This window comes from Ilyonectria robusta (assembly GCF_021365365.1).
Source record: "Ilyonectria robusta strain PMI_751 chromosome Unknown BGZ61scaffold_15, whole genome shotgun sequence".
Taxonomy (NCBI): Eukaryota; Fungi; Ascomycota; class Sordariomycetes; order Hypocreales; family Nectriaceae; genus Ilyonectria; species Ilyonectria robusta.
The window spans coordinates 694,719-716,916 of NW_025764449.1; the positions used below are offsets into that span (position 1 = coordinate 694,719).

Here is a 22,198-nt window from a genome sequence, read left to right on the forward strand (position 1 = left end):
GATACTTAACTTCTTCTCCCCCGGGCCACAAACCGCGATTTTAAGCCAACATTAGTTCTTCTTTCATCAAAGATTCCAAAAATCAATCATATCTTCTAACGCTTGGCGAATATGAAAGTTGCAATTGTCGGTGCGACGGGCCAAACAGGCTCTGTCATTGTGGAGGCTCTCTTGAAATCAACGACAACCCACTTTGTCAGTTATTCCTATCGGTTCTATTGTGATAATTTAGCTGATAATAGGATCCTTTCAGGACGTTGCGGCCCTGACCAGACCCTCTTCCCTGCAGAAGCCGGCAGTGGTCGAGCTGAAAAGGAAGGGAGCGACAATAGTCGCGGCCGACCTGAATGGGCCCAAGGCCGCTCTGGTAGAGGTTCTGGCAGGAATGGACGTGGTCATCTCTACCATCTACGGCGGCAGCGTGCTGGATGAGATTCCTCTGATCAACGCTTGCAAGGACGCAGGTGTGAAGCGATACTTGCCTTGCTTCTTCGCCACGGTGGCTGCCCCCAAGGGCGCACTTCTACTGAGAGACATGGTATTTCATCTGACTTTTTGGGGTAGCTCCGCTGAGAGTGAGATTGGGAAGAAGCGCTGACCTTTCGATCTTTAGAAAGAGGACGTGCTGAACCACATTAAAAAAGTCCACCTTCCCTACACCGTCGTAGACGTTGGTTGGTGGTATCAAGTCAACTTGCCGAAGCTCCCCTCGGGTCGCATTGATTACGCCGCTATGGAGACATCTGATGGCATTGCCGGAGATGGCAACATACCTTTTGCTTTGACGGATCTACGAAATATCGGGAACTACGTTGCTCGAATCATTGCCGATCCCCGGACCCTAAACCGAATGGTTCTCGCGTATAACGAGGTCTACACCCAAAACCAAGTCTATGACTTGCTGGAAAAGCTCAGTGGGGAGAAGCTCGAGCGCAAATACGTGCGTGAAGACGAAATTTCGATTCAATTTTCTCTCTCCGGAGGCATAGGCTAAGTCGACGACAGGTTCCTGCCGAGGCTATTGCTGCCAGCATAGCCGAGATCGAGGCGACGCAGCCTGCTCCAGACTCTGTCGAGTTTGTGACGCTAGCTCAGTACCAATACTGGTATTCATGTGGTGTTCGCGGAGACAATACTCCTGAGTACGCGGCGTACTTAGGATATCTTAACACGCATGAGCTGTATTCAGATTTTGAGTGGATAAGATTCGAGTCTTACGTGCAAGAAGTCCTGGATGGGAAGGGGAAGAGGGTTTACGAGCACTTGAAGGATTTGCCGACTGCCAGTACCGACAGGAAGGCTTCAGCAGTCACTTCAGAGTGAGCTTTGGTCTGGCCGGAGCTGCGCAACTGTGCGAAATGTAGTGGCCGATTTGATAATAGAGCCGTGATCTCGCTTGCTCGATAGGCACCCGCAGATGCGGTTAAGCTAGCTCCGCAACGGCCGATGCCGCTTAACTAATATAACTTCTGTCTGCTCCCTCAAGGTGAGCAAGTTGCCGGCACAAGATCAAGAAAACACAGTTTTATCTACAATTCAAGCATTTGCTACCCAATGCTGCCACGATGACCAAATATCAAGCTTTTCAACTTGGAAAAGTTAAACCTGTATGAATATATAAGTAGTCGGCTCAAGAAGCTGAGCCCTGATTCTTTCCCTCCTTCACACATCATCTTCTCTGGTCGAAGGTTGACAGGGAAAGTTTTGGTGGGGCCGAAGGTTGTTATACATCAAGGTTATCTTACTCTAATTCACTTTGTTAAGCAACACAATGCTCAGGGGGATGCTCAGGGGATACTCAGGGGATACTCGGGAGGTCTTACGCACTAAGCAGGAGGCCAACCTAGCAAGGGAATTTTGCACCGCAAGTTTGGGAATATACTATATACTGTTATCTCTCAAGGAAAGCGTAGCTACTCACCCCGTGAGATGTCCGACACGGATTCTTCGCCTCCGTAAGACCCAAGCCAGCCGCAAACGGCGTCAATATCGACTGAAAAACAGCAAAGAGCTTTGGGTGCCATTATGATTAGAATGTATGGCGGAGATTCGGTGGATGAACGTAACGAGTCGGAAGTATGTTCTGTTTCTCGTAGGAAACGGCTATTTAAGTGAGCACACTAAGGTAATCTCCAAAAAATATGGAGGTTTTTATCTTAGTCGGACTCATTGATCAATGTCTTCGGTTGATTGGTCGTGCGTCGACTCATGCGCGAATCCGTAGCGGACTTTGCCTCCATTGTCCGAAACGTCTCTATCGCATCACACCCCGACCCACATGCTCCAGGTGACCTGAGCCCCGGTTTATAAAGATGTAGATTTCTAGAGATATTTTAAAAGAAATATCACGAATAAATTATTGCATGTTGATTTCTGCTACAGAGCTTGCTGCTTTTTTCGTTACTTGCACTTTTTTGTGTACTATGGTAGCACTACTCTCGATAAACCTCCGACCAAATGCACCCAAAGGTTTAACACACTAGCAGATGGCAAGAAACTCCCGTATCACGCGGGACCCGCTTGACTGAGAATGCAATCATGAAGAAGCCCATGACTAGAGTGATAGGACGCCAAGGTAAGGGACCCAGTCAGTGATTTTTCCCGACTAAAACGTGCCAGCATCAGGATCAAGCTATTAGAAATGTTAATATGGGGCCTCGGAAAGGACAAAAATGGATACCATCATAAAATCATCAATTATTTTCAACTACGCCTGAGAATATGTGATTTCGTTCCCGTTAAAGAACTAGATAGATGCGGTATTGAATGGAAGATGTCTCGTCTCATGTCGTCAGATAGAACTATCCGCGAAACGTCCTGTATGGATATATCTCAGTTTAAGTTAAGTGTGGTATCAGATCCTCTGGAATTCGAGTGGAAGTTTCCACGTGACCTCATTACAGGGGTTACGAGGGTATTTTACCAGTATTCCTTCCCCTCCCACCTCCCACCTCCTACGAGCGACTTTCTTTTTCCCCTCCCGACAGCCACATTCCCACTCAACCCTGGCAGCATTCTTGAGCTGATACCATTCTGAGGCTTACATCGTTACGAAACACATTTGTTGTAATATGTCCTCGCCGGCAGATGAACCGCCGGCAACTGAACCAACTGCTACTGAACCGCCGGTCGCTCAGACAGCGGTTGACTTTATTGAAGCTGTCAGACTACCCCCCCTTGCCCCGCAACTGTTTAGCCAGTTATATTCGAGTTTGTTGTAGCTAACCGAAATGTCTCGTAACTATAGGACACCGATGCTGACTCTACTTATTCCGCATCGTAAGTCAAAATGAAGAATGCAGTTACTGTTAGATGTTGCTAATGTAATATAGAACTCAAATCACCGATACAGAATCGCTTCGGTCTTCCATCTTGAATTATAAATGGGAAAATGGCAGGCGATATCATGCATACGGGGATGGCTCTTACTGGTAAGTGTTTTAACTTCGAAGAAGTCGCCTATACGTTCTGACCCTGTCAATAGGGGACCAAATGATGAGCGTCAACAGGAAGCCGAAGACCTGATGCAAGTTTTGTCCAGCTCATACGCTTGAGGCTCCATCTAACTTGGCGTTAGGCATGAGGTTTTTCGGATTGTTCTAGACGGCGACATTTACAAGGCACCAATTGGCAACAACCCACAGGTCTGTTCCCGTATTGCCTTGCTCTATTTCATCATAACTTACGGAAAACTAGACTGTGTTAGATATCGGCTGCGGTACGGGCATCTGGGCGATGTGAGTCCTTGGCTTGACTTGTAAATCCCAAGTCAGACGTTATTAACACTATCTAGCGAATTCGCAGATTTGCACCCATCGGCTGATGTTGTTGGCATCGACCTTTCCCCAATCCAGCCAAGCTTCGTCCCGCCTAACTGCAGGTTTGAGGTGGACGATATTAACAAGGAATGGACGTTCGAAGAGAATACGTTTGACTTTATCCATATTCGATATATGACAGGCACTGTTCCAGACTGGCCTGAACTTCTCAGAAAAGCGCAAAGGTTAGCCCCCATCTGCACAAGGTCCCAACGCCTCCTTGCTAGAGTATTCTGACTCCCTGCATAGGCACCTCAAATCCGGTGGTTGGATTGAGCATGTTGAGCTATGGGGAGATGCGAGGTGCGACGATGGCACTCTTCGCTCCGACTCTCCTCTTGTGACATGGGTGGGACTCTTCAAAGAGGTCGGCAAAATACTAGGCAAGCCATTCTTTTGGAACTCGGCCAACGCCTTCAGAAAGGCTGGTCTCGAGAATGTCACCGAGCATGTGGTCAAAGTACCAATTGGCACATGGCCCAAGGACAAGGATCTCAAGCAGTGGGGTGCATGGAATCGCCAATACTTATTGCAAGGTCTTGAAGGTTTCGGCCTCCGTGCCTTGACAGAACTTTTAGGAGTAAGTGCAGCACTAATCCTGCTCTAGTCACCATATTGGACACTTGGCTAATAGGATGATCTATAGTGGGAGTATGAAAAGGCACAAGTCTTTCTTGCCAATTTGCGCAAGGAAATTTTGGACCCCAAGCTTCATTCGTATGTTCTGGTGTAAGTGCATTGTGCGTTTCTGATATGCCTGAGCTGAAAGTGCTGACTATATTTATTTGTAGAACTGCTGTATATGCACAGAAACCCGTGGTATAAGTAACCTTTAGTATTTTGGCATACCGTCATGAGAGGCAAGGAGCAGATTGATGTGTCTATTATCATTATTGGCTACTATCTACAGTATCAGACAAAGGATGGATTGGATAAGACAGCTTTAGTGACGATGGAATTGCTTGATTTCTCTATCTATCGAAGGGCTAGGGATCGGTCTTTATAGATGAGGATGAGGTCGGCCTCCGGGGGCCTCCGGGGGCCTCCGGGCCCGAGGTCCGGAGGTCTGAGGCCGGAAGACCTACCTGCCGGAGCCCTGGGACTTGGTCCAGACCGGATTCCTAGCAGCCGGGCCCTGAGACCTGGTCCAGACCAGATTCCTAGCAGCCGGGCCCTGAGACCTGGTCCAGACCGGATTCCTAGCAGCCGGCCTGGAAGCCGTTCCAGATATCGTAAGATCGTCAGTTATATAACAGGTCAGATTCCAACAGTCCCTATCAGGCTGTCTGACATACAGAATACCCAATTAATAGTATTTGTGGCCCATTCATACAGCCTTCCTTTATGAATCATTTGATCAGATGATGCCCGTAGTGGTATTCCTATTGTCTTGTCTCTTTTAGTCATTTCTATCATCTTCAAGCCCAGCCTTCTAAGCTATTGAAGACGCATCGCCACCACAGCCTTCATCCGCCTTTTGGGCGGGCAGCAGGTCGAGCCCGATCTGCCGACGCGTGGCCCTGGGAGCTGCCGTGCCTCGTCGGAGATTATCCAAGAAGGCATCGGCCGCGTCCCGTTTGCCAGCGGTGAAGGGGTGGGCAAGGCCATCCCCTCGGCCCGTCGGTATACTCGGGTGTTTTGGGCTTCAATCATACAAGATGGCTCCAACTTTCATGTATAATTCATTTCGGCAATTATCTAAAAACAGTTACATATTCTAGACTACCATACATCCGTCTAACTCAGAGCTTTGACACTGTTGAGGCACCCTTTTCAAGGGATTCTATCAACAACTTAACACCATGCTCGGCCATTCCCCTAGAAAATTGTTAGCCTGTTTGTTTCCCAGATGCCAAATGTCATCAACTCACCATGAGGCTTGGTACCCAGCTCCCGAAGCACCGTAGTTGTGCACGACGAATCCTTTCTGTCTCTTTTCGATCTCAATCCTTGGGCCTCCCTTTCTGTTCGGCCTCAAACCAACGCCATGCTTGATCACCTTGAGATCCTCAGGTCTCCCCAATTCTGGAGCAAGTGCGCAGCATCGTTTCATGATGTCTTTGGCGAAATCCGGATTGGCTTTTCCGTCCCAGTTCCCGTCCTCTCGACACCCGCCAAGTACAATGCCACCGGCAAGGGGCCTTTGAAAGACGTATGTAGTATCGTTGTCAACTCGACGTGGTGACCGGAAGTACATTCTCTTCAGGGGTTGGATGGGCTGCTCAACGAGAACTGTCTGTCCCCGCGTGGGATACATCTCTTTGTCATTTACACCGCCAAGACTGTATGAACCCAGACCAGTACAGTTGAATACGGCCGTGACTTGCGATGAAAGGAAAGCTTGGTCAACAGCATCGACGGCTTGGCGGACGAGTTGAACATCAGCATTTCGGCATTTGGCCAATAACCTGTGGGAGGTTAGAAACAAGGTGATTGAGAAAAATATGTGTTGATTTCATACCATTGCAAGTAAACCTGCGTGTTGATGACGAAAGTGGACGGGACATCCAATCCAAATACTGCACCGTGCGGCAACTCGTCGCCACCGACGGGAACCAAGCCTCCAGCGAGCTCGTCGTACCAAACCTTTCCAGTGCCTTTGCTCAGAATCTCGGCATCTTCAATCTTCTGATCAAAGATCATTCTCAACGGCGAAGCCTGAATGCCAGCCTCTGGGTGCTGCTCAGAAATGGTCTGGAATCTCCCAAAGGTAACTCGGTCAAATGACTCCAGGAGCCCATTGTCATTCGCCGACGAGCACCAATTTCCCCCTGCCCACGGCGAGCAATATTCCACATTGTAATCTCCTGGAAAATACTTCGCGACGATGACAATCTTGGATGATGGGAATTTGTCACGAATCGTCAATGCCGTTGACAGGCCAATGACACCAGCCCCGAGGACGACGAGGGAAGGCGACTGTGACTCCGTGGAAGCCATAATTAGTAAAGCCAGTATCTTAGACGGCTAAATGCTGTAGTGGATAAATAAACGTGTATCCAGTCTGTGCAGTCCCAGGACAGGTCTGTGGCTTGGGCGATGGTGCCGTCGTCTGGCGGGGTGAGCGATAAACGTCCTACAATGATGCAATATGTAACCGGAGCGGTTTCGGACTCACCGGTCTTTGTCCAACCAGCCTATCAAGCGTCAAGATCCATGTGGGCCAATCTGGCGGCCAAAGGGCAGAAAGTCCACGCGACGTCCACCTCTTTGGGAGAAGTGACGATAACGCTAATGCAAGTCAGCAGCGTGAACCCAAGGATCAAGATAGAATGCTGAGGTGAGAATTGCAAAACACTGTGAGGAAGTTGCTTAAAAACTACAATGCACACAATCGCGGGATAGTTGTTACAACAAGACATCTAGCGTGTACCAATTGAGGATAATTTACCTCATATTTCGTCCTCGCCCTCTGTAGCATCAATTACGCTGAAACAAATGCCCTTCTCCATTCATCTCATGAGTCGGCATACGCGGATATGTCCACAGAATCGAGGAACACAGGTTTAACAATAAGATACTTACGCAAGTACCTAGGTGCCTACAAGGTTTTCCTTTCCGTTTCTCCTTTGTTGTACAAAATGCAATTAGCATCACACACGTCACAGCAGTGGCTTGTTGTCTTGTGCGCGACCCATCTCTTCCAATAGGTGTGGAGTACGAAGACACATCTTAATAGTTACAAAGCGTATAAGAAACACAAGCCTACCTGTCACCGTCGTACCGCCGCCTTACCGCCGGCAATTTTGAATTGCTCTTCATTTCAATTGGTTTGTCCGGCAAAGACGGGAAGCAAGGGGGCTTGATCCGATGACTTGATATGCATGTATCACCGATTAGACATTCAAAAGATCCATTGTCCGTTCTCTCGACCGTAACCAAGTCACCACAACAGGAATGTCAAATAACAGTATATTACCTCAGCTTCCTAGTAAAATCCAGCATTTCTGCTTCCGCTCACCCTGTAATCGTCAAACTTCATTTCAGAAATCGTCCAACATGGCAACCCAAGCAGAAAAGTCGCAGCTGAGGATTGTCCCAGCAGACATAAAACAGCAACACAAGGAAGCATACGACATTATCGCCGAAAAGTACAATGCCTGGACAACACAATACGATCACAGGCGACTCTCGAACCTTGCCGAGCTCTACGTCAAGGTTCCTGAGCTTGCAACTAGCGAGGGTTCAGTCAGAGTTCTAGAACTCGGCTGCGGAAGCGGATTTCCAGTCATGGACAAACTCCTTGCAGACAACCCAAATCTCACCGCCATAGCGAATGACATGTCGTCAAAGCAATTAGATCTCTCTCAACAAAACCTCGCGCCCTACGCTCCACGCGTGGAATTCGCACCAGGGGACATGGCCAACCTCACATTCCCGCCAGATTCCTTGGACGCGGTCATTGCACTGTACAGCCTTTTGCATCTGCCGTTGGACGAACAGGCTACGATGATTGCCAAAATACAAAAATGGCTTCGCCCTGGAGGTTGCTTGCTAGCGAATTTTCCCAAGGACGACGTCGCTTGGAAGGTATGGGACCTGTGGCTGGATGAAGGAATCGCGATATGGCACACGGGCTTGGGAGTGGAGGGAACGGTGAAGATGGTGACGGAGAAGGGGTTGGAAGTTGAGAAGGCTGAGGTGGAGGGTGATGGGACACAGATATTCCTGTGGGTTATTGCAAGAAAGAAGTAGCTTAAGTAAGAGATTCTATTCTATTTTAAACCAAGAAACAAAGGCTTCAATACATGCCGAGTTCTCATCTGTGCGTATTCTGAATGCTCGGACATGCTCGGAGATGGCTGTAGGGTAGCCGTTGTGATTCATAATAGTCGCATGATTTATTGTGGGCCGGAAGTCCCGCTTCCGGCGTCAACAAAAACACACTCTCCGAGCGTTCCGTCGACGGATTCCAGCTTCCTCCTTTTCTGTTGGGATGGCCTGAGGCAGAAAGAAAGAAAGACCCTTGGCTGCATGTCGTATTCGTTCTGCCTCGTGCTCGCATCTCGATACCCGCTTAAGGGGCAGAGATGAACCAATCAACGCAGCTCTGCGCCGTCTAGAGCTGTATCGGGCATGGCCGGGAGGCAATTGGCGCCTCCTATTGGATGCGGATATTAGCTGTGGGGAAGCAAATGACATATTTCGTACTCGGGTCCAGTTTTTCGGCTTGAATGTTAAGATTGCGACGTGGTTATCAATCGATATCCCTTCCTTTGGAGCTTCAGAGGTATGTCTTTCAAAACTCTTCCCGCCGTTTTCGACCTCATGAGCCAGTCGTAGATTGAAGCCAATTGCGCCCCGCCGACTTCTATTCCTCTTTAGGGTCAGATCTCACCATGGACGCCATTCTGGAGATCGCAGACTACTTTGTCTTTGACAAGGCCTACGCGAGCGTCTTCCCTGCGCCTGTCTTCACCGACAATGCTACCATTTCATCGTCATCGTCGCCCGATTCTCTCTTCCCCGCGTCCATCGCATCTGCGATCCCCCGCGATGACATCTACCGCCAATGTTTCTCTCTCTTCCTGATTGCCAGTTTCGGCGCTGCCTCTATTTACGTCGTGTCCGCGACCCTGTCATACTACCTCATCTTTGACCGGCGCTTGGAACATCATCCGCGTTTCCTCAAGAACCAGATCCGCATGGAGGTCAATTCCTCCTTCTTTGCGATCCCCATCATTGCCGTTCTCACTATCCCCTTCTTCCTCGCCGAGGTGCGCGGCAAGAGCCTGCTCTACACGAGAATAGACGAGTATGGCTGGACCTGGGTTTTTGTCTCGACCCTGTTGTACGCCATCTTCAACGACATCGGCATTTACTGGATTCATCGCCTGGAGCATCACCCGAGCATTTACAAATATGTTCATAAACCCCATCACAAATGGATTAGTGCGTCATGTCATTTTTATCCATCCTCGTATGACCAGCGAGCTAACCAGACCAACAGTCCCAACGCCCTGGGCCGCCATTGCGTTCCATCCCCTTGATGGTTACGTCCAATCCCTGCCGTATCAGTGAGTACTCATTTGACATGTGATTAATCGAGCATTTTTGCTAACCAGTTCACAGTGTCTTCGTCTTCATCTGCCCCATGCAGAAGTATCTGTACATGGTGCTCTTTGCTTTGGTCCAAATCTGGACCATCCTCATTCATGACGGTGACATGATCACTGGACACTGGCTGGAAAAGTTCATCAACAGCCCAGCTCACCACACCCTCCACCACATGTACTTTACGTGCAACTACGGACAGTACTTTACCTGGGCCGACAACTACTGGGACTCTCACAAGGCTCCTCGCCCCGACCTGGACCCTATCCACGAAGCCCTGAGGGTCATGCGAGAGAAGGGGTTGGTGGATGAGAACGATCAACCCATTGCGAAGCCAAAGACCCTGTAGACGTCCTTTTACGACAGGTTTATCCTGTATCGACCTAACGACTCGGGTGCTTCCAAAGAAGCACGCATGGGCTCTATGCCCGCTAATTTGAATCGAACGTGTTTGGGACAAGGCACTAGATCACCGAGGTGGACAGGTCAGACGCTGTCCCGGATGCTCCAAGTTGGTTGCATTGCGTTACGCTAGACGAACTGGTTAGCATGGTTAGGAGTATTTGGCATTATCAGAGAAATTTTCTTCACTGAATGCGGCGAAAAGCGGATGTTTCCAGCTGGGAATTTGGCTGGATTTCGTTGGGTCCATCCATGACGATGTCCGCAACGATAGGAAGGTGGGATTGATTGGCGGGCTCGAGTCATCCGGTGTGACGCAAGTCGTCTGACCGCCTTCCTCTTTAGGTCTTGCATCTGGACCTTTGTATATACAAAGCATGTTAGTTCTGTACATAAATTCGTTGTTTCAACCTTACAATAAAATTTTAATGACAGAAAGCTACTCTGGTGCCAACATGAGCGCTCCAAAGATTCGACAGGCGACTCTCGCCGACAAGGACGCCATTTTCCAGGTTCACTACCAGGCCTTGATGCAGCACCATGAGTTTTACGGTGCTCTTTTCAAAACACACCCTAGGGAGCTGTTGCCTATGTTGACCGAGAGGGCGCTGAAGAACCCCACCTTTGTGTATCTGGCTGCAGAGTTGGAAGGATCTATCGTCGGTTTCATACGCTATAGTATTGTCGAGGCACAGGATCCGGATGCAGCAGAGACGAAGGCGGAGGACAAAAACATTGCCCAGGAAAAGGATAATCAAAAGCCCCCTCGACCCCCGCTTATTTCTCCAAAGGACCATCTCAACGAGATATGGGATCGGTTCAATAAGAGAGACGAGGAGATGGACGCATGCAAACAAGAGGCAGTGAAGGGACAGCGGCATTACTGTAGGTCTCACCTAAAGTCTTGCCACCTATTTGATCTATATGGCCAATACTCACACCCTTAGACATTTGGCATCTCATGATCCATCCAGACTATCAAAGAAAAGGCATCGGCGCGAAACTTCTTCAAGCTGTGACAGAAAAGGCCGATGCTGACGGTCTGCCGACGCTCATTGTTTCTTCTGAGATGTCTCATGGACTCTATTTGAAGGCAGGGTTTGAGGAACTCGGGGTCTGGACCATTGATACTGAGTACTGGGCGCAGGAGATTGTGCAGCGCAATATGAGCTTGGGGATCAAAGAGGATGAAGACCTGGCACGCCAATTCGAGGGGGTGAAGGAGGTTGAAGGTTGTTTGATTCGGCGCCCTAGAAATAGAGGTTAGAGGAAACTCATATCACGACGGCTGCTGATGGTTTACCGTCTTATGTCGACGGCTATAGATAGCTCAATATAACTGGTCAATGTCAGTGTAGTACGACTTCTCCCCACCTGAGGCGTCGGGACCCCTTCGGCTCCCTCGCTTGCATTCCAATACCCCACAGTTGTCTGGGGTTATCCGCGGCACACTACGATCCAGAGACTGGCTAGGGTGTCATGTAAGGGATCGTAAAGATCGGCGTCACGGCGGCGAGCCGACGGCAGATCAACCGATCCGGTGGGATTTAAACGGCACCAGGGCAAAACGCGCATACGGTAATTACAGGGAAGAACAGGGCAAATCACAACTCATGTATATAACGTGATGAATTTTCGTAGCTATATTTGGCTTGAAATCGAATTATTACGTAGCTAATTGGTCGCATGATATACAAGACTTTTTTCCTACTGGGAAGGAGAAATTAAAACGCAACAGGCGTGCTGAGCGTCAGGGTGACGGGCTCGCCGCTGAGCGTCACCCACTGGATCGGGGGCTCAGTTCCGACCACATCCGAAGAAACCGATCCTCCGGAGGCAGAAGCAGACCCGGAGGGAATGGTCACGGGAATAGGCTTGCCGCAAGTGTTACCGTCGGCGGTGACGGTCACAGACTTGATGGATGTGCCGTCCTCGGTGAAGGCGTAGGACAGCTTGGGGTTGCAGAGATCCACAGTCTTGCGGTCAAGGAAGTAATGAGCCATGTCGTCCTGGGTGATACTCTTGATGGGCCAGTTGGTCAGAGCCATGAGCTGCTGAACAACAGTCTCAGTCCAGGCCCGCACAAGGGACATGCTGCCGGTCTGGTCTCCAATGGTCAAAGGCTCCTCATTCATGTACATGTTGGCCTGGTGGAACATGTAGGGATCGGACTGGAGCATCAGAAGGTTGCGGATGACCGACTCCTTCTCAACCTTCAAGAGGTTATAGAAATCGCCAGTGCCGGCAGAGGTGACAATCCACTCCTCGAGGTTACACGCAGGCGTGTGGCAGTTGTAGTAGATGCGGGTGGCGAATCTGGGGATAACAACAACACCGTCGTACCCGTTGGCCTCGGTCGTGGTGATTAGAGGCCAGTAGGGGTTGTCAGTGTATCGGGTCTGGGGGCGAGTGTTGTCGCCGACAACATAGAGGATGTCGTTATCCAACCAGGCCTTGAGGGCATCGCCGTTGAACAGACCAGTGATCTGGGGAGGGATGATGCCGTTGGGAGAGTAGCGGATGCCCTGGTCAATGCCCAGCTGCTTCATCCACGCCTGGTTGAACCGGATCTCACGAGCGGTATCCTTGTAAGTGGCGTTGTTCAGGTTAAGATGGGTAAAGGTGTGGGAAATGTGACCGAACTGATCGCGGTTCTCAGGGACCATAAACCAAGCGGCAAAGTCATCCAGAGCTGCACATTCCTCGGTCCAAGAGTACTCGGCGAATGAGGCAGGCCACTGGTCCTCGCCGGATCCGATGGGCTTGAGCCACTCATGAGGGGGGTCGGGAAGGTACTCGTAGTCAACAGCCTCAGGAGGGTTGCAAATATCCTCGGCACCTTCGACGGCCGTAGCGTCAATGAGATCACCGTTGCCGTTGTGTCCCAGCTCGAGCCAGAACTCGGAGCCGGCAGGGAGACGGCCAGCAAGGTCATTCTGCCACAGGATGTGAGCCTCGAGATCGTCGGTGGTGATCTTGACGTCTTCGAGGCCGGCGGGGAAGTAAGGCTCAGTAGACAGCTGCACGTCGTCAATCTGAACGCCCAGGTGGATCTTGCGTTTGCCGAGGAAGAGGCCGCGGGTCATCCAGTGGATGTGCGAGTGCTCGAGGAAAGCAGAGGTCAATGACCAAGCGGGGGCCCAGCTCATAAACCAAACGAACTGCTCGCGGCCGTTGAAGTTGTTGATAACAGCAGCCACAGTCTCCGAATCGAAGCCAACAGCAGTGCCAAACTTGGCGACGGCCTTGGTGGTTGAATCATCCGTGATGGTTGCAGGGACGTGGTAGAGACCGGTGGTGCCGACCTCGGCTTTACTAAGAGACCGTTAGCCATGAAGATGGGAACTTGACAATATTATGAACTTACGCCTTGATGTTGGCAGTAGGGAAGTCGCTGACGTCGGAGAAGAAGACGCTCTGCTCGTTGCCCGCGTCACAGCATCCGCCGGCAACGGGAACGGTACCGGAGTTAACGCCAGGGTAGTCGTTGATGCGGACCATACGGACGCTGAAGTCAGCCTGGTACGCATGGATAACAGTCCACTGGGCATCGTCGAGAGCGCTGCGCCAGCCGGTAGAGCCGTAGTCGTACGAGACGGAGTCCAAGACGACTATGCCGCCGTAGTTTCCAGCAGTGCGGCTGGAGTTCAGCACAGGCAGCTCCACGCCGGCCTGGGGAACGATGAGGTACTCGTACGGAATGCCGTAGGCCAGGAGGCCGAGGCTTCCGATGGCGGCGGTGGAGTCGTCGCGGGCGATGATGAGGATGGTGCTGTCGATGGTGGCGGAGGGAAGGCTGGAGGTGGTGCTGCTGGAGGTGCTGCTGGGAGTAGTGCTCGCAATGCTGCTGGAGGTGGTTCCAGGGGTGGTGGTAGGGGTGTTGTTCGCACTGAGGCTGGCGGAGCTGCTGGAAGTGGTGCCGGGGGTGGTGGTGGTGGGTGTGTTGTTGATAGTGACACTGGACGAACTGTCGCTGGCAGAGGTGCTGGACGTACCAGGAGTGGTGGTAGGAGTGTTGACAGTGACGCTGGACGAGCTGCTGGAGGTGGTTCCAGGAGTGGTGCTAGCACTGTCGCTTGAAGCGGGACCGGATGAGCTGCTGGAGGCGGTTCCAGGAGTAGTGCTGGGGGTGTTGTTCACAGTGACACTAGATGAGCTGCTGGAAGTGGTGCCAGGAGTAGTGGTAGGAGTGTTGTTGGCAGTGACACTGGACGAACTGTCGCTGGAAGAGGCACCCGGAGTGGTGCTAGGGGTGTTGCTAGCACTGTCGCTTGAAGCGGTGCCGGAAGAGGTACCGGCAGTGCTGCCAGGAGTCGTCGAGGCGTCAGAGCTGGGGGAATCAGAAGCGGTTGAGGCACCAGGGGTGCTGGAAACATCAGTCGAGCTTGAGGCGCCGGGAGTGGTGGAGGCGTAGGAGCTTGAAGCATCGGAGCTTGAAGCACTAGGGGTGCTAGTAGCATCAGCAGAGCTGGATGCCCCAGGGGTGGTGGAGACATCGGAGCTTGAGGCTCCAGGAGTGCTAGAAGCGTCAGTCGAGGCACCAGAAGTGCTGGAGGCATCAGTTGAGGCTCCGGGAGTGCTGGAAACATCGGAACTTGAGGCTCCCGGAGTACTGGAGACATCAGCTGAGCTCGACGCTCCGGGGGTGCTAGAAGCGTCAGAGCTCGAGGCACCGGGAGTGCTCGAGGTGTCAATCGAGCTGGAGGCATCGGAGCTTGTGGCACCAAGAGTGCTAGACGCGTCCGAGGATGAAGCACCGGGGGTGCTAGAAGCATCAGTCGAGGCACCAGAAGTGCTGGAAGCATCTGAGCTTGAGGCTCCGGAAGTGCTGGAAACATCGGAGCTCGAGGCCCCAGGAGTGGTCTCAGCACTGGCGGTGGAGGAAGCGGAAGCGGCGGACTGCGAGGCTGAGACATCTGTGGACTGAGAAGATGAGACATCGGTGGACAGGGAGGATGAGACATCCGTAGACTCAGTTGAAGAGACACCGGCAGACTCAGTCGAGGAGACAGCGCTGGAGACAACTGAGCTGGAAGTGGAGCTGGCGATGGTCGAAGAAGAGCTGGTAACAAGAGTGCCGCGAGTCACAGTGAGACTATCGACGTACACACTGACGTAGCCTCGGAACTGGCAGGTAAGGCTGATCTTCAAAACTCCGCTGGATGAGGTGGGGTTAATGGTGCCAGAAAGCGGAACCCAGGATGAGCCCGCCGAGCCGAATCGCTCCGAGGTTGCGAAGTTGTTGCCGTTGAAGGAGGCCTGGAGTCGGCAGCTGTTGGCAGGTCGAGCAACGCGGACGTAGTAGTAGAACTTGATCGTGTACGTAGTACGGGGAGTGAGACGCCTGACAATGGTGCTGATGGATGAGCCGCCGCTGGACTGGCGCTTCTCGAGAGCACTCTCATCCTCCTCTCCGTCCTCGAGTTGACAAGCACCATCGCCGGCGCCGTCCTGACCGTCCTCAACCCACTGGGCCTTTCCTTCGATCTCGTACTCCTCCAGGTCAACAGCGAAGTTGGGGTTGCCGATCACAGGGGGCGCGTAGGGAGTAGATGTGGGAGTGGCCGCATTGGTGCTTAAACCGGTCGTGTCGGGCTTGCACCGACTGGCCTCGCCAACCCTCAGCAGGCCGAGGGCGGCGACGGCGATGCTGAGAAGGCGCATCGCGGGAGTGGAGCGAGTCTCAGGCGGACTCTGGGGACGAACGAATGACTTGAGAAGGGCGCAAAAAACGAAAGTGGTGGCGACTCAAGACGAGCCTCCGGATGTCTCAAAGACGATTCAAACGAGTGAATGAGTGACGGGTGGGAATGTGAGGAGCAAAAGAGAGACCCGACGACGACATTATTAAAGGAGGAGTCTTCAAACCCCCCTCGGGCCTCAGCTGGTCCCAGCACATCAGTCGGCCGCGAATTGTCACCACTATTGATGTGGCCAAGCCCTTGGCACCAGCTTGGCCTTCGTCTCTGCGGGCCTCGTCACAGAATCGTCTAGCTGCGTAGTATTCATGGGATCGCCGTGGTGGAGACGTCTGGATGGCCCTGCTCTCGCCGGGATCCGTGGTAATCAGGCCCCTATTGATTGCTCGTGAGGCTCTCGCCGCAGGGATGCCGGTCCGGGGCTGAATGCCATTTGGCTTTTCCATCGGCTGTCGTCCGCATCTTCCCACTCCTCTTCTTCATGTTGGTGGATCGTGGCAGGAGATTGGTGGCGGCTGGGCGTCTTGGCAGGGGCCCATCTTGTGCTGGTTCGTATAGACTATTGACAGGTGCAGATTCAATTCACCCACCGCCAAGCACACGGAGTGGTATCAGGACCAGTTGCTGACCACGACGAGGTGGGGAGACAAGATTTAGGAGGCTGCAAGCGGCTTGGCCATGTGCTGGGCGCTCCATTATTGCATCAACGCCTTGCCGCCGCGAGCCACGTCGATGGCGTTCCCCCTGGCACACTTCGTATCGCCGGATTCAAACCCAACCGGCTAGCCGCGATCTCTAGGCTTATTCTTAAGCTTAACGCAAGCTTGGCATACCCGCCAGGCGGGCGCGCCACGCCTATTCAGCATGCAGCCATGGGGCAATGTGGTGCGAAGTAGGTCGTCTTGGCTACGGTGTGGCCGGGGTCCGGGTTTCAGCTCTCGCTCGTCATGGGCCAGTTCTTTTTTTCATTCTTCCGTCAGGCAAAAACCTAGACGCGGAAACTCGTAACTCCACTGCGTGATACGAGACTTGTTCTTGGCTGCGGGTCGACTTCAGGCAATGGAAATAGCTCGTCAAGGGGGTTTTACCACTGGCCAATGATCGACACCGGGAATCCCCCTGTCTAGTAGACGGTTCTCGCAGCGCCAACACCGTTCAGTGTCCACTCGCTCCCCAACGGGGCGAGGAGAGAACAGAGGAAGGCCGGGGGGAACCCAGAGCTGCCTGCAATTCTCTCGGTAAATCCAAGCGTGCCCGTTCTAGCGTGAGGTGTCATGCAACAGGGCCAATTCCCCGGCTCGGGATCTTTAAATACTGGCTGGTTTACGGAAAAGGACACACACAGACACGCACACACACACACACACACACACACACTCACCCCCCTTGCACCTGGGCCACGCGTAAGCAAGGTACTACTCATGGATGGGCGGGAGGAAGTACGCGGAAGGAGAAAAAAAAAGAGTAGCGCGTTAAAATAGGCTTAGTTTATGGTTATTTGTTAAGCAAGCCCCTGTTCCACAATAGCAAAAATCCGAATCATACCCCTGGCCGTCAAACGCTGGGGATGACTCGTACGCGCGTGAACAGGCAGCGCCCAGAACGCCAGCTTTTGCTTCTGCATATGAACTGCGTGAGGCTTGCAGAATTATTGGAAGTGCAATCTGCACGCTGTGTCAGCCATGTCTTGGCTTACACGTCAAGTGGTGAGGGAAATATCCAGAGCAGAAGCCTCTCCACTGCCCATCCTATTGTGGTTGATCACATCATGTTGCATCCTGGGTCCTCTTGCAGGTAAGAAATTTCCACATGCAGGGTAGAACAGGTCATAAGTTGCATATGCATAGGGGTTGGGAAAAGAAGCTGGAGCCGAAGAAGCAGCCAGTACAGGCCGAGCCAAGAGTAAATACTCGCTCAATCCCTGCCGTCAGCTGCTACGTAGTATTCCAAGCACGTTCAGCTAGCCACAAGCAGGACCGGGCAGGCGGAGATAATCTCATCACCTGGGTATTGCGGAGTTCGTCCCCGTGTGTAGGGCTTAAGACGACCTACGCCACGAGTGTGATTACAGGGGTTGATCCACCGGTTCATCTGGGCGGGCACGAGGAGAAGTTTTGAACGAAATGCATGTTATGCTACCCAAGTCTAATGATCAAAGTTCTACCTTCAAGTGATGCTCAGTGTGTCGAGCCTGTCTAATCCAAATGCGCTGTCCCGTTCCCTTGGTATCTTGCGTAATGAATGTCATGATGATAGATCCGTCCGTTGTCACGGGGTAGTCGTGAAATGTGCCGAAAACGCCACGCATGTTGCTGATGCAATGATGATGCGAAAATGCGAAAATGCGAAAATGCGAAAATGTCCCTAAGCCAGAAATGGAAGTGGAAGTAGAAGAGAAGAAGAGGTAGAAGTGGCCCAAGTTGTCGATGTATATCCGTAGACCACTCAGAGGACAGCGCTCTTCTGAGTGATGGGAGCCTTGACGGTCTTCTTGTCGCAGCTAACACGGCCGTTGGTCCCCTGGCAGCTGAGGTTGAGCTTCGTCTTGCCCGAGGCTTCATAGCGACCGCCCTCGGACGCGCAAGCCCAGGCCTGGTTGATGGCGAGCGTGCCGCTCTTGTGGTCGAAGCGGAACGAGGCAGAGTCGCGGCTGGAGCCCGACTGGCACTTGTAGGTGACGCCGCCGACGAAGAAGTTCTTGCCCGTCGACGTGGCCTTGCACTTGGCCCGGTAGGAGAGGGCCTTGTTCTCAAGCGAGAAGCTGACGGTGCCCCTGTTGGTCTTGGCGCCGGCCTTGGTGGTGCTGTAGTCCAGGTCGAAGTCGTGGACGGTCCAGCTGGAGACCTTGGCGCCCTTGGCCATGCATGAGTCGCTTCGGGAGACGAGCGGTGCGGTGGGGGCGGCGATGGCGGAGGAGGCGGCGAGGAGAAGAGTGATGAAGGAGAACTGCATGTTGGCGGTGATTGGTGGTTGCTTGATTTTGGGAGTAAAGAGGAAACAAGAGATGTTGGAGTTTAGAGTCGTGAAGATGTTGTAGTGTTGTGACTGTGTTGCTGTCTGTTTGGGAGTTGATCTGAAGGGCAGTCTTACGCTTCTTTAAATAATACCCTCATGTCATATCCAACCCTCCTCTTGCAGCAGTATTTGCAACTCCATGCCGACATCCAGTCCACAACGCACAAGATGAGGCTGGTGAGGATCCTTCGAAGCCCAGCCTCGGAAGAATGATGGAGTCGTCGACTGACGTAGCACACCAAAAGTCGTATTTCTCCGAGTTCTCTCCCAGGCCGGTCCCGGCAAGTGGAGCAGCACGCCGCCTCGTGATTCGGCACCCAGCAGCTGCGCGCTGAAAATAGCAAATACGGGGGACTGGACTGGGGCTGTGAGGGAGCTGCCAGCGCAGAGGAGGCACGGGGGCTTGGCGGATTATTATGGAAATGCGGTTGGTTCTTGGTTTGCCATGGAATGGATGGAGTGCATGGAGGCGATATTGGCATCGTGTTTGGGAGCCATTGAGGCGATAGCGGAGTCGTAGGGCGATTTGGCGCTGGAAGGAGACTTTTTAGTGCTACACGAGCCAAATCTATAGCGCGTGGGTGGTTCTGCTTTCAGTGGACCGACAGAATGAAGTCCAGCGTTGCGCTTCAACGACACCTCAGCGACAGCGCATGAATCGAGACTCTCGCCATTCGACATAAAGACCTGTTGGTCATCATGGTCAGACTCGTGGAGCGGTGCATTAGTCGCGACAACACGCGGCTTCTTGCCACGCCTCCAATGCGCGGATTTGCGCGACCAACATTCGGCACAGCGACCAACACCACAGTGCTCTATTTCCAGTGCTCTATTTCCAGTGCTCTGTCTCCATCTACAGTGGGTATCAGCCTGAAGCTTCGGGAACTCGGCCAGAGAATCGGCAGTGGAGCGGGGAAACGGTGCAAGCACTCAAGAATCCAGGCCGTCGGTCAGGGTCCAGGTCACTTTCAATTGCAGCAGTATTTCGTATCTTGACTGTTGGCAGTTGGAACAAAGCGTGAATGTTGGGCATAGCCACCATGTCGGTCAAGAATAGGACTGCGCTGTCCCGCAATTGCCTCATGTGCTGCTTCAGGGTAGCCGCTGGTCGCGGAATCCCAGAGCTACCTGATGGACGACAAGTCATCACACGGAGTCTAGCTTGTTTTAAACTCTCATCCTAAATGCAAAGCCGAATAGTTGCTCCGCGAGGATGACTCTCTGGTAGAGCGGCTCGATGAATTTGGGTCAGACGTGCTATTCCCCAGCCAAGCGGCAGTCCGCATTCAATAGCGAATGGTAAACAAGAGACATCGTTTCTTTAATTCTACCAACCTAATTTGGTTCCAATTCTTCAGGCCGAGTTTCTAATAGTCTAATCAAACCCCTTTTCATAGGTATACCTAAACTTGAGCAACTCTTGCTCGCCGTGAAGCGGCCCCACAAACTGCACCGACAAGGGGAGCAAGGTCTCTGGGTATTTCCCACTCATGTCTGGTGCGCGGCCCGTCGGGATTACCATCGCAGGGTGACTGGTCAAGTTGAACTGCATCGTGTTCAGCGTCTGGCCAAATGTTGATGAGATCTTCTTCATTGAGGAGGCTGTGTCTCTGTCGAATAACGGCGGGGCAGTGAAGGGCACGCTGGGCATTAGAAGCACATTGAATGTCCGAAAGATGTCCTCGTATTCGTTGGTAACTATACTCATAATCAGCCGAGCCCCTTCAACTTTGGACCCCTTGCGGATATTTACCCTTAATAGTCAAGTTCATGCATTTTTGGTAGAGCGAAGGGTACTTATCCGCCTCGTATGCCCCGTTGATAAACTCATTGCGCATCCCTGCTGGTAGCTTGTCCCACTTACTCTGCGTCCAGGGGATGAGAGTCTGCTGGAACCCGGAGGACACCATGTTCGACGGCCATGCGGGTTCCCCAATGCCGTGCTTGTGAGTGATTGTCGACACACTCCCATCCACAGCGACCTGGCTGTCGCATGACTAGGCATGGAAATCTGCTCGACGGAGGCACCCAGCTGCTCTAGCTGGCCTGCCACGGCTCTCACTTCATCCTCCATCGCTGCGGTAACGAATGGGGCATCGATGGTTTCGGTGAGAATGGCCACTTTGAGACCGGACAGCTGTTTTGACCCGTGCAGTTTTGTAGCCTCGTTGTACCAGGTGTCGAGGTTGGTAGAATAAGGGACCTCCCCTACGTCATGGGCCCCCGATTGACGGTCATCAAGCCCATCTCGTCCTGCGATTGCCTCAAGGAGAAGAGCCGTGTCCCACACAGTCTTACATATCGGCCCAACGTGATCGAGAACAGGTTCACAGCTAATGACTCCTGTGTAGGGAATCAGTCCGTGGGTGGCTTTCAGACCGACCAGGCCACAGAACGCAGCAGGGACTCTGATTGAGCCGCCTTGATCTGCGCCCATGCCCATGTCGACATCAATACGTTCGCCCTTGTCCTCAATGAATTTGCGACGTCCAACAAGACCCGCAACGCCAGATGAAGAGCCTCCAGCGGAGTAGCCCTTGGCCTATGGGTTGTGTATGGGCCCAGTAGCAGCAGTATTGCTGACTGTCGCACAACTTAACGCCTCACACGTCGCAGTGCCAACGATTCTACCGCCGCACTCGAGAATCCTTGTTACCACTGTTGCATCTGATTCAGGTACCCAGGAGGGAAGTGCATCGGTCCCATTTTGTTGGCGTATATCGGCCACACAAATATTGTCCTTTACAACAATGTTCTTCCCGGAGAGGAGAGACGACCTTGGCAGGGCAGTACTAGCCGTTGAGCATCCTTCATCTTCAATGGTGAAGCAATATGACCATGGGGAGCCAAGATGTTCCGTCGGTGAGCCAGGTTGGATGTTTCGACGAGGAAAATCGCTGTCGATCAAGAGGTGGATTGTAGTCTTCTAGTTTCGAGAGCTCCTTAAAGGTATCATGGGCAGCGGTGAGAAGTAATCGTAGTGGCTCTACCTCGGCGTCCTCGACATGGAAGCCCAGTTTTGCTGCGATATTCCGCACATCGCTGTCTGTTATGGGATTGAATCTTCAAATTGAAGCCGTGGTCAGCACCTCAGCCTCATTCCCTCTAGGGCACTTACGGAGAAACTTCACTTGAAACAACTGACATGATGAAAATATTACTTTGCCCTGCGCGTGTCTGAATGTCATCCTCGGTGTACAGTGACCTGCA

At 52.3% G+C, this 22,198-nt stretch overlaps 9 protein-coding genes across 9 annotated transcripts; 5 read left to right on the forward strand and 4 right to left on the reverse strand.

The window, feature by feature from the left end:
• Positions 1–45: 45 nt before the first annotated feature.
• Positions 46–1,514, forward strand: BGZ61DRAFT_455592 (uncharacterized protein). Its single transcript, XM_046246401.1, has 4 exons — positions 46–195; positions 254–538; positions 614–940; positions 1,006–1,514. Exons 1-4 carry the CDS (start codon positions 112–114, stop codon positions 1,321–1,323), a joined length of 1,014 nt encoding a protein of 337 aa, XP_046101986.1. The 5' UTR covers positions 46–111; the 3' UTR covers positions 1,324–1,514.
• Positions 1,515–2,965: 1,451 nt separating this feature from the next.
• BGZ61DRAFT_455594 (S-adenosyl-L-methionine-dependent methyltransferase) lies at positions 2,966–4,841 on the forward strand. Its single transcript, XM_046246402.1, has 10 exons — positions 2,966–3,161; positions 3,248–3,279; positions 3,333–3,431; positions 3,485–3,526; positions 3,578–3,644; positions 3,697–3,737; positions 3,794–4,003; positions 4,068–4,398; positions 4,465–4,547; positions 4,610–4,841. The coding sequence occupies exons 1-10, from the start codon at positions 3,072–3,074 to the stop codon at positions 4,641–4,643; spliced, it is 1,029 nt and encodes a 342-aa protein (XP_046101987.1). The 5' UTR covers positions 2,966–3,071; the 3' UTR covers positions 4,644–4,841.
• Positions 4,842–5,560: 719 nt separating this feature from the next.
• Positions 5,561–6,758, reverse strand: BGZ61DRAFT_534743 (FAD dependent oxidoreductase; the record flags this gene model as incomplete). The annotated part of the gene is made up of 3 exons (XM_046254187.1): positions 5,561–5,636; positions 5,690–6,226; positions 6,280–6,758. 3 exons carry the CDS (start codon positions 6,756–6,758, stop codon positions 5,561–5,563), a joined length of 1,092 nt encoding a protein of 363 aa, XP_046101988.1.
• An 817-nt stretch (positions 6,759–7,575) lies between these two features.
• Positions 7,576–8,558, forward strand: BGZ61DRAFT_455598 (methyltransferase). Its single transcript, XM_046246403.1, has one exon. It carries the CDS (start codon positions 7,716–7,718, stop codon positions 8,511–8,513), a length of 798 nt encoding a protein of 265 aa, XP_046101989.1. The 5' UTR covers positions 7,576–7,715; the 3' UTR covers positions 8,514–8,558.
• Positions 8,559–8,746: 188 nt separating this feature from the next.
• On the forward strand, positions 8,747–10,712 carry BGZ61DRAFT_424308 (uncharacterized protein). The gene is made up of 3 exons (XM_046243600.1): positions 8,747–9,710; positions 9,769–9,835; positions 9,891–10,712. Exons 1-3 carry the CDS (start codon positions 9,158–9,160, stop codon positions 10,219–10,221), a joined length of 951 nt encoding a protein of 316 aa, XP_046101990.1. The 5' UTR covers positions 8,747–9,157; the 3' UTR covers positions 10,222–10,712.
• Positions 10,693–11,626, forward strand: BGZ61DRAFT_455600 (acyl-CoA N-acyltransferase). The gene is made up of 2 exons (XM_046246404.1): positions 10,693–11,159; positions 11,222–11,626. The coding sequence occupies exons 1-2, from the start codon at positions 10,703–10,705 to the stop codon at positions 11,539–11,541; spliced, it is 777 nt and encodes a 258-aa protein (XP_046101991.1). The 5' UTR covers positions 10,693–10,702; the 3' UTR covers positions 11,542–11,626.
• A 372-nt stretch (positions 11,627–11,998) lies between these two features.
• On the reverse strand, positions 11,999–15,938 carry BGZ61DRAFT_480347 (uncharacterized protein; the record flags this gene model as incomplete). Its single annotated transcript, XM_046249179.1, has 2 exons — positions 11,999–13,589; positions 13,642–15,938. 2 exons carry the CDS (start codon positions 15,936–15,938, stop codon positions 11,999–12,001), a joined length of 3,888 nt encoding a protein of 1,295 aa, XP_046101992.1.
• A 2,372-nt stretch (positions 15,939–18,310) lies between these two features.
• On the reverse strand, positions 18,311–19,200 carry BGZ61DRAFT_455607 (uncharacterized protein). Its single transcript, XM_046246405.1, has one exon. The coding sequence runs from the start codon at positions 18,923–18,925 to the stop codon at positions 18,419–18,421; it is 507 nt and encodes a 168-aa protein (XP_046101993.1). The 5' UTR covers positions 18,926–19,200; the 3' UTR covers positions 18,311–18,418.
• A 1,163-nt stretch (positions 19,201–20,363) lies between these two features.
• Positions 20,364–22,135, reverse strand: BGZ61DRAFT_549902 (amidase signature domain-containing protein; the record flags this gene model as incomplete). The annotated part of the gene is made up of 6 exons (XM_046255445.1): positions 20,364–20,686; positions 20,742–20,877; positions 20,955–21,530; positions 21,573–21,743; positions 21,826–22,051; positions 22,107–22,135. The coding sequence occupies 6 exons, from the start codon at positions 22,133–22,135 to the stop codon at positions 20,364–20,366; spliced, it is 1,461 nt and encodes a 486-aa protein (XP_046101994.1).
• Positions 22,136–22,198: the final 63 nt, after the last annotated feature.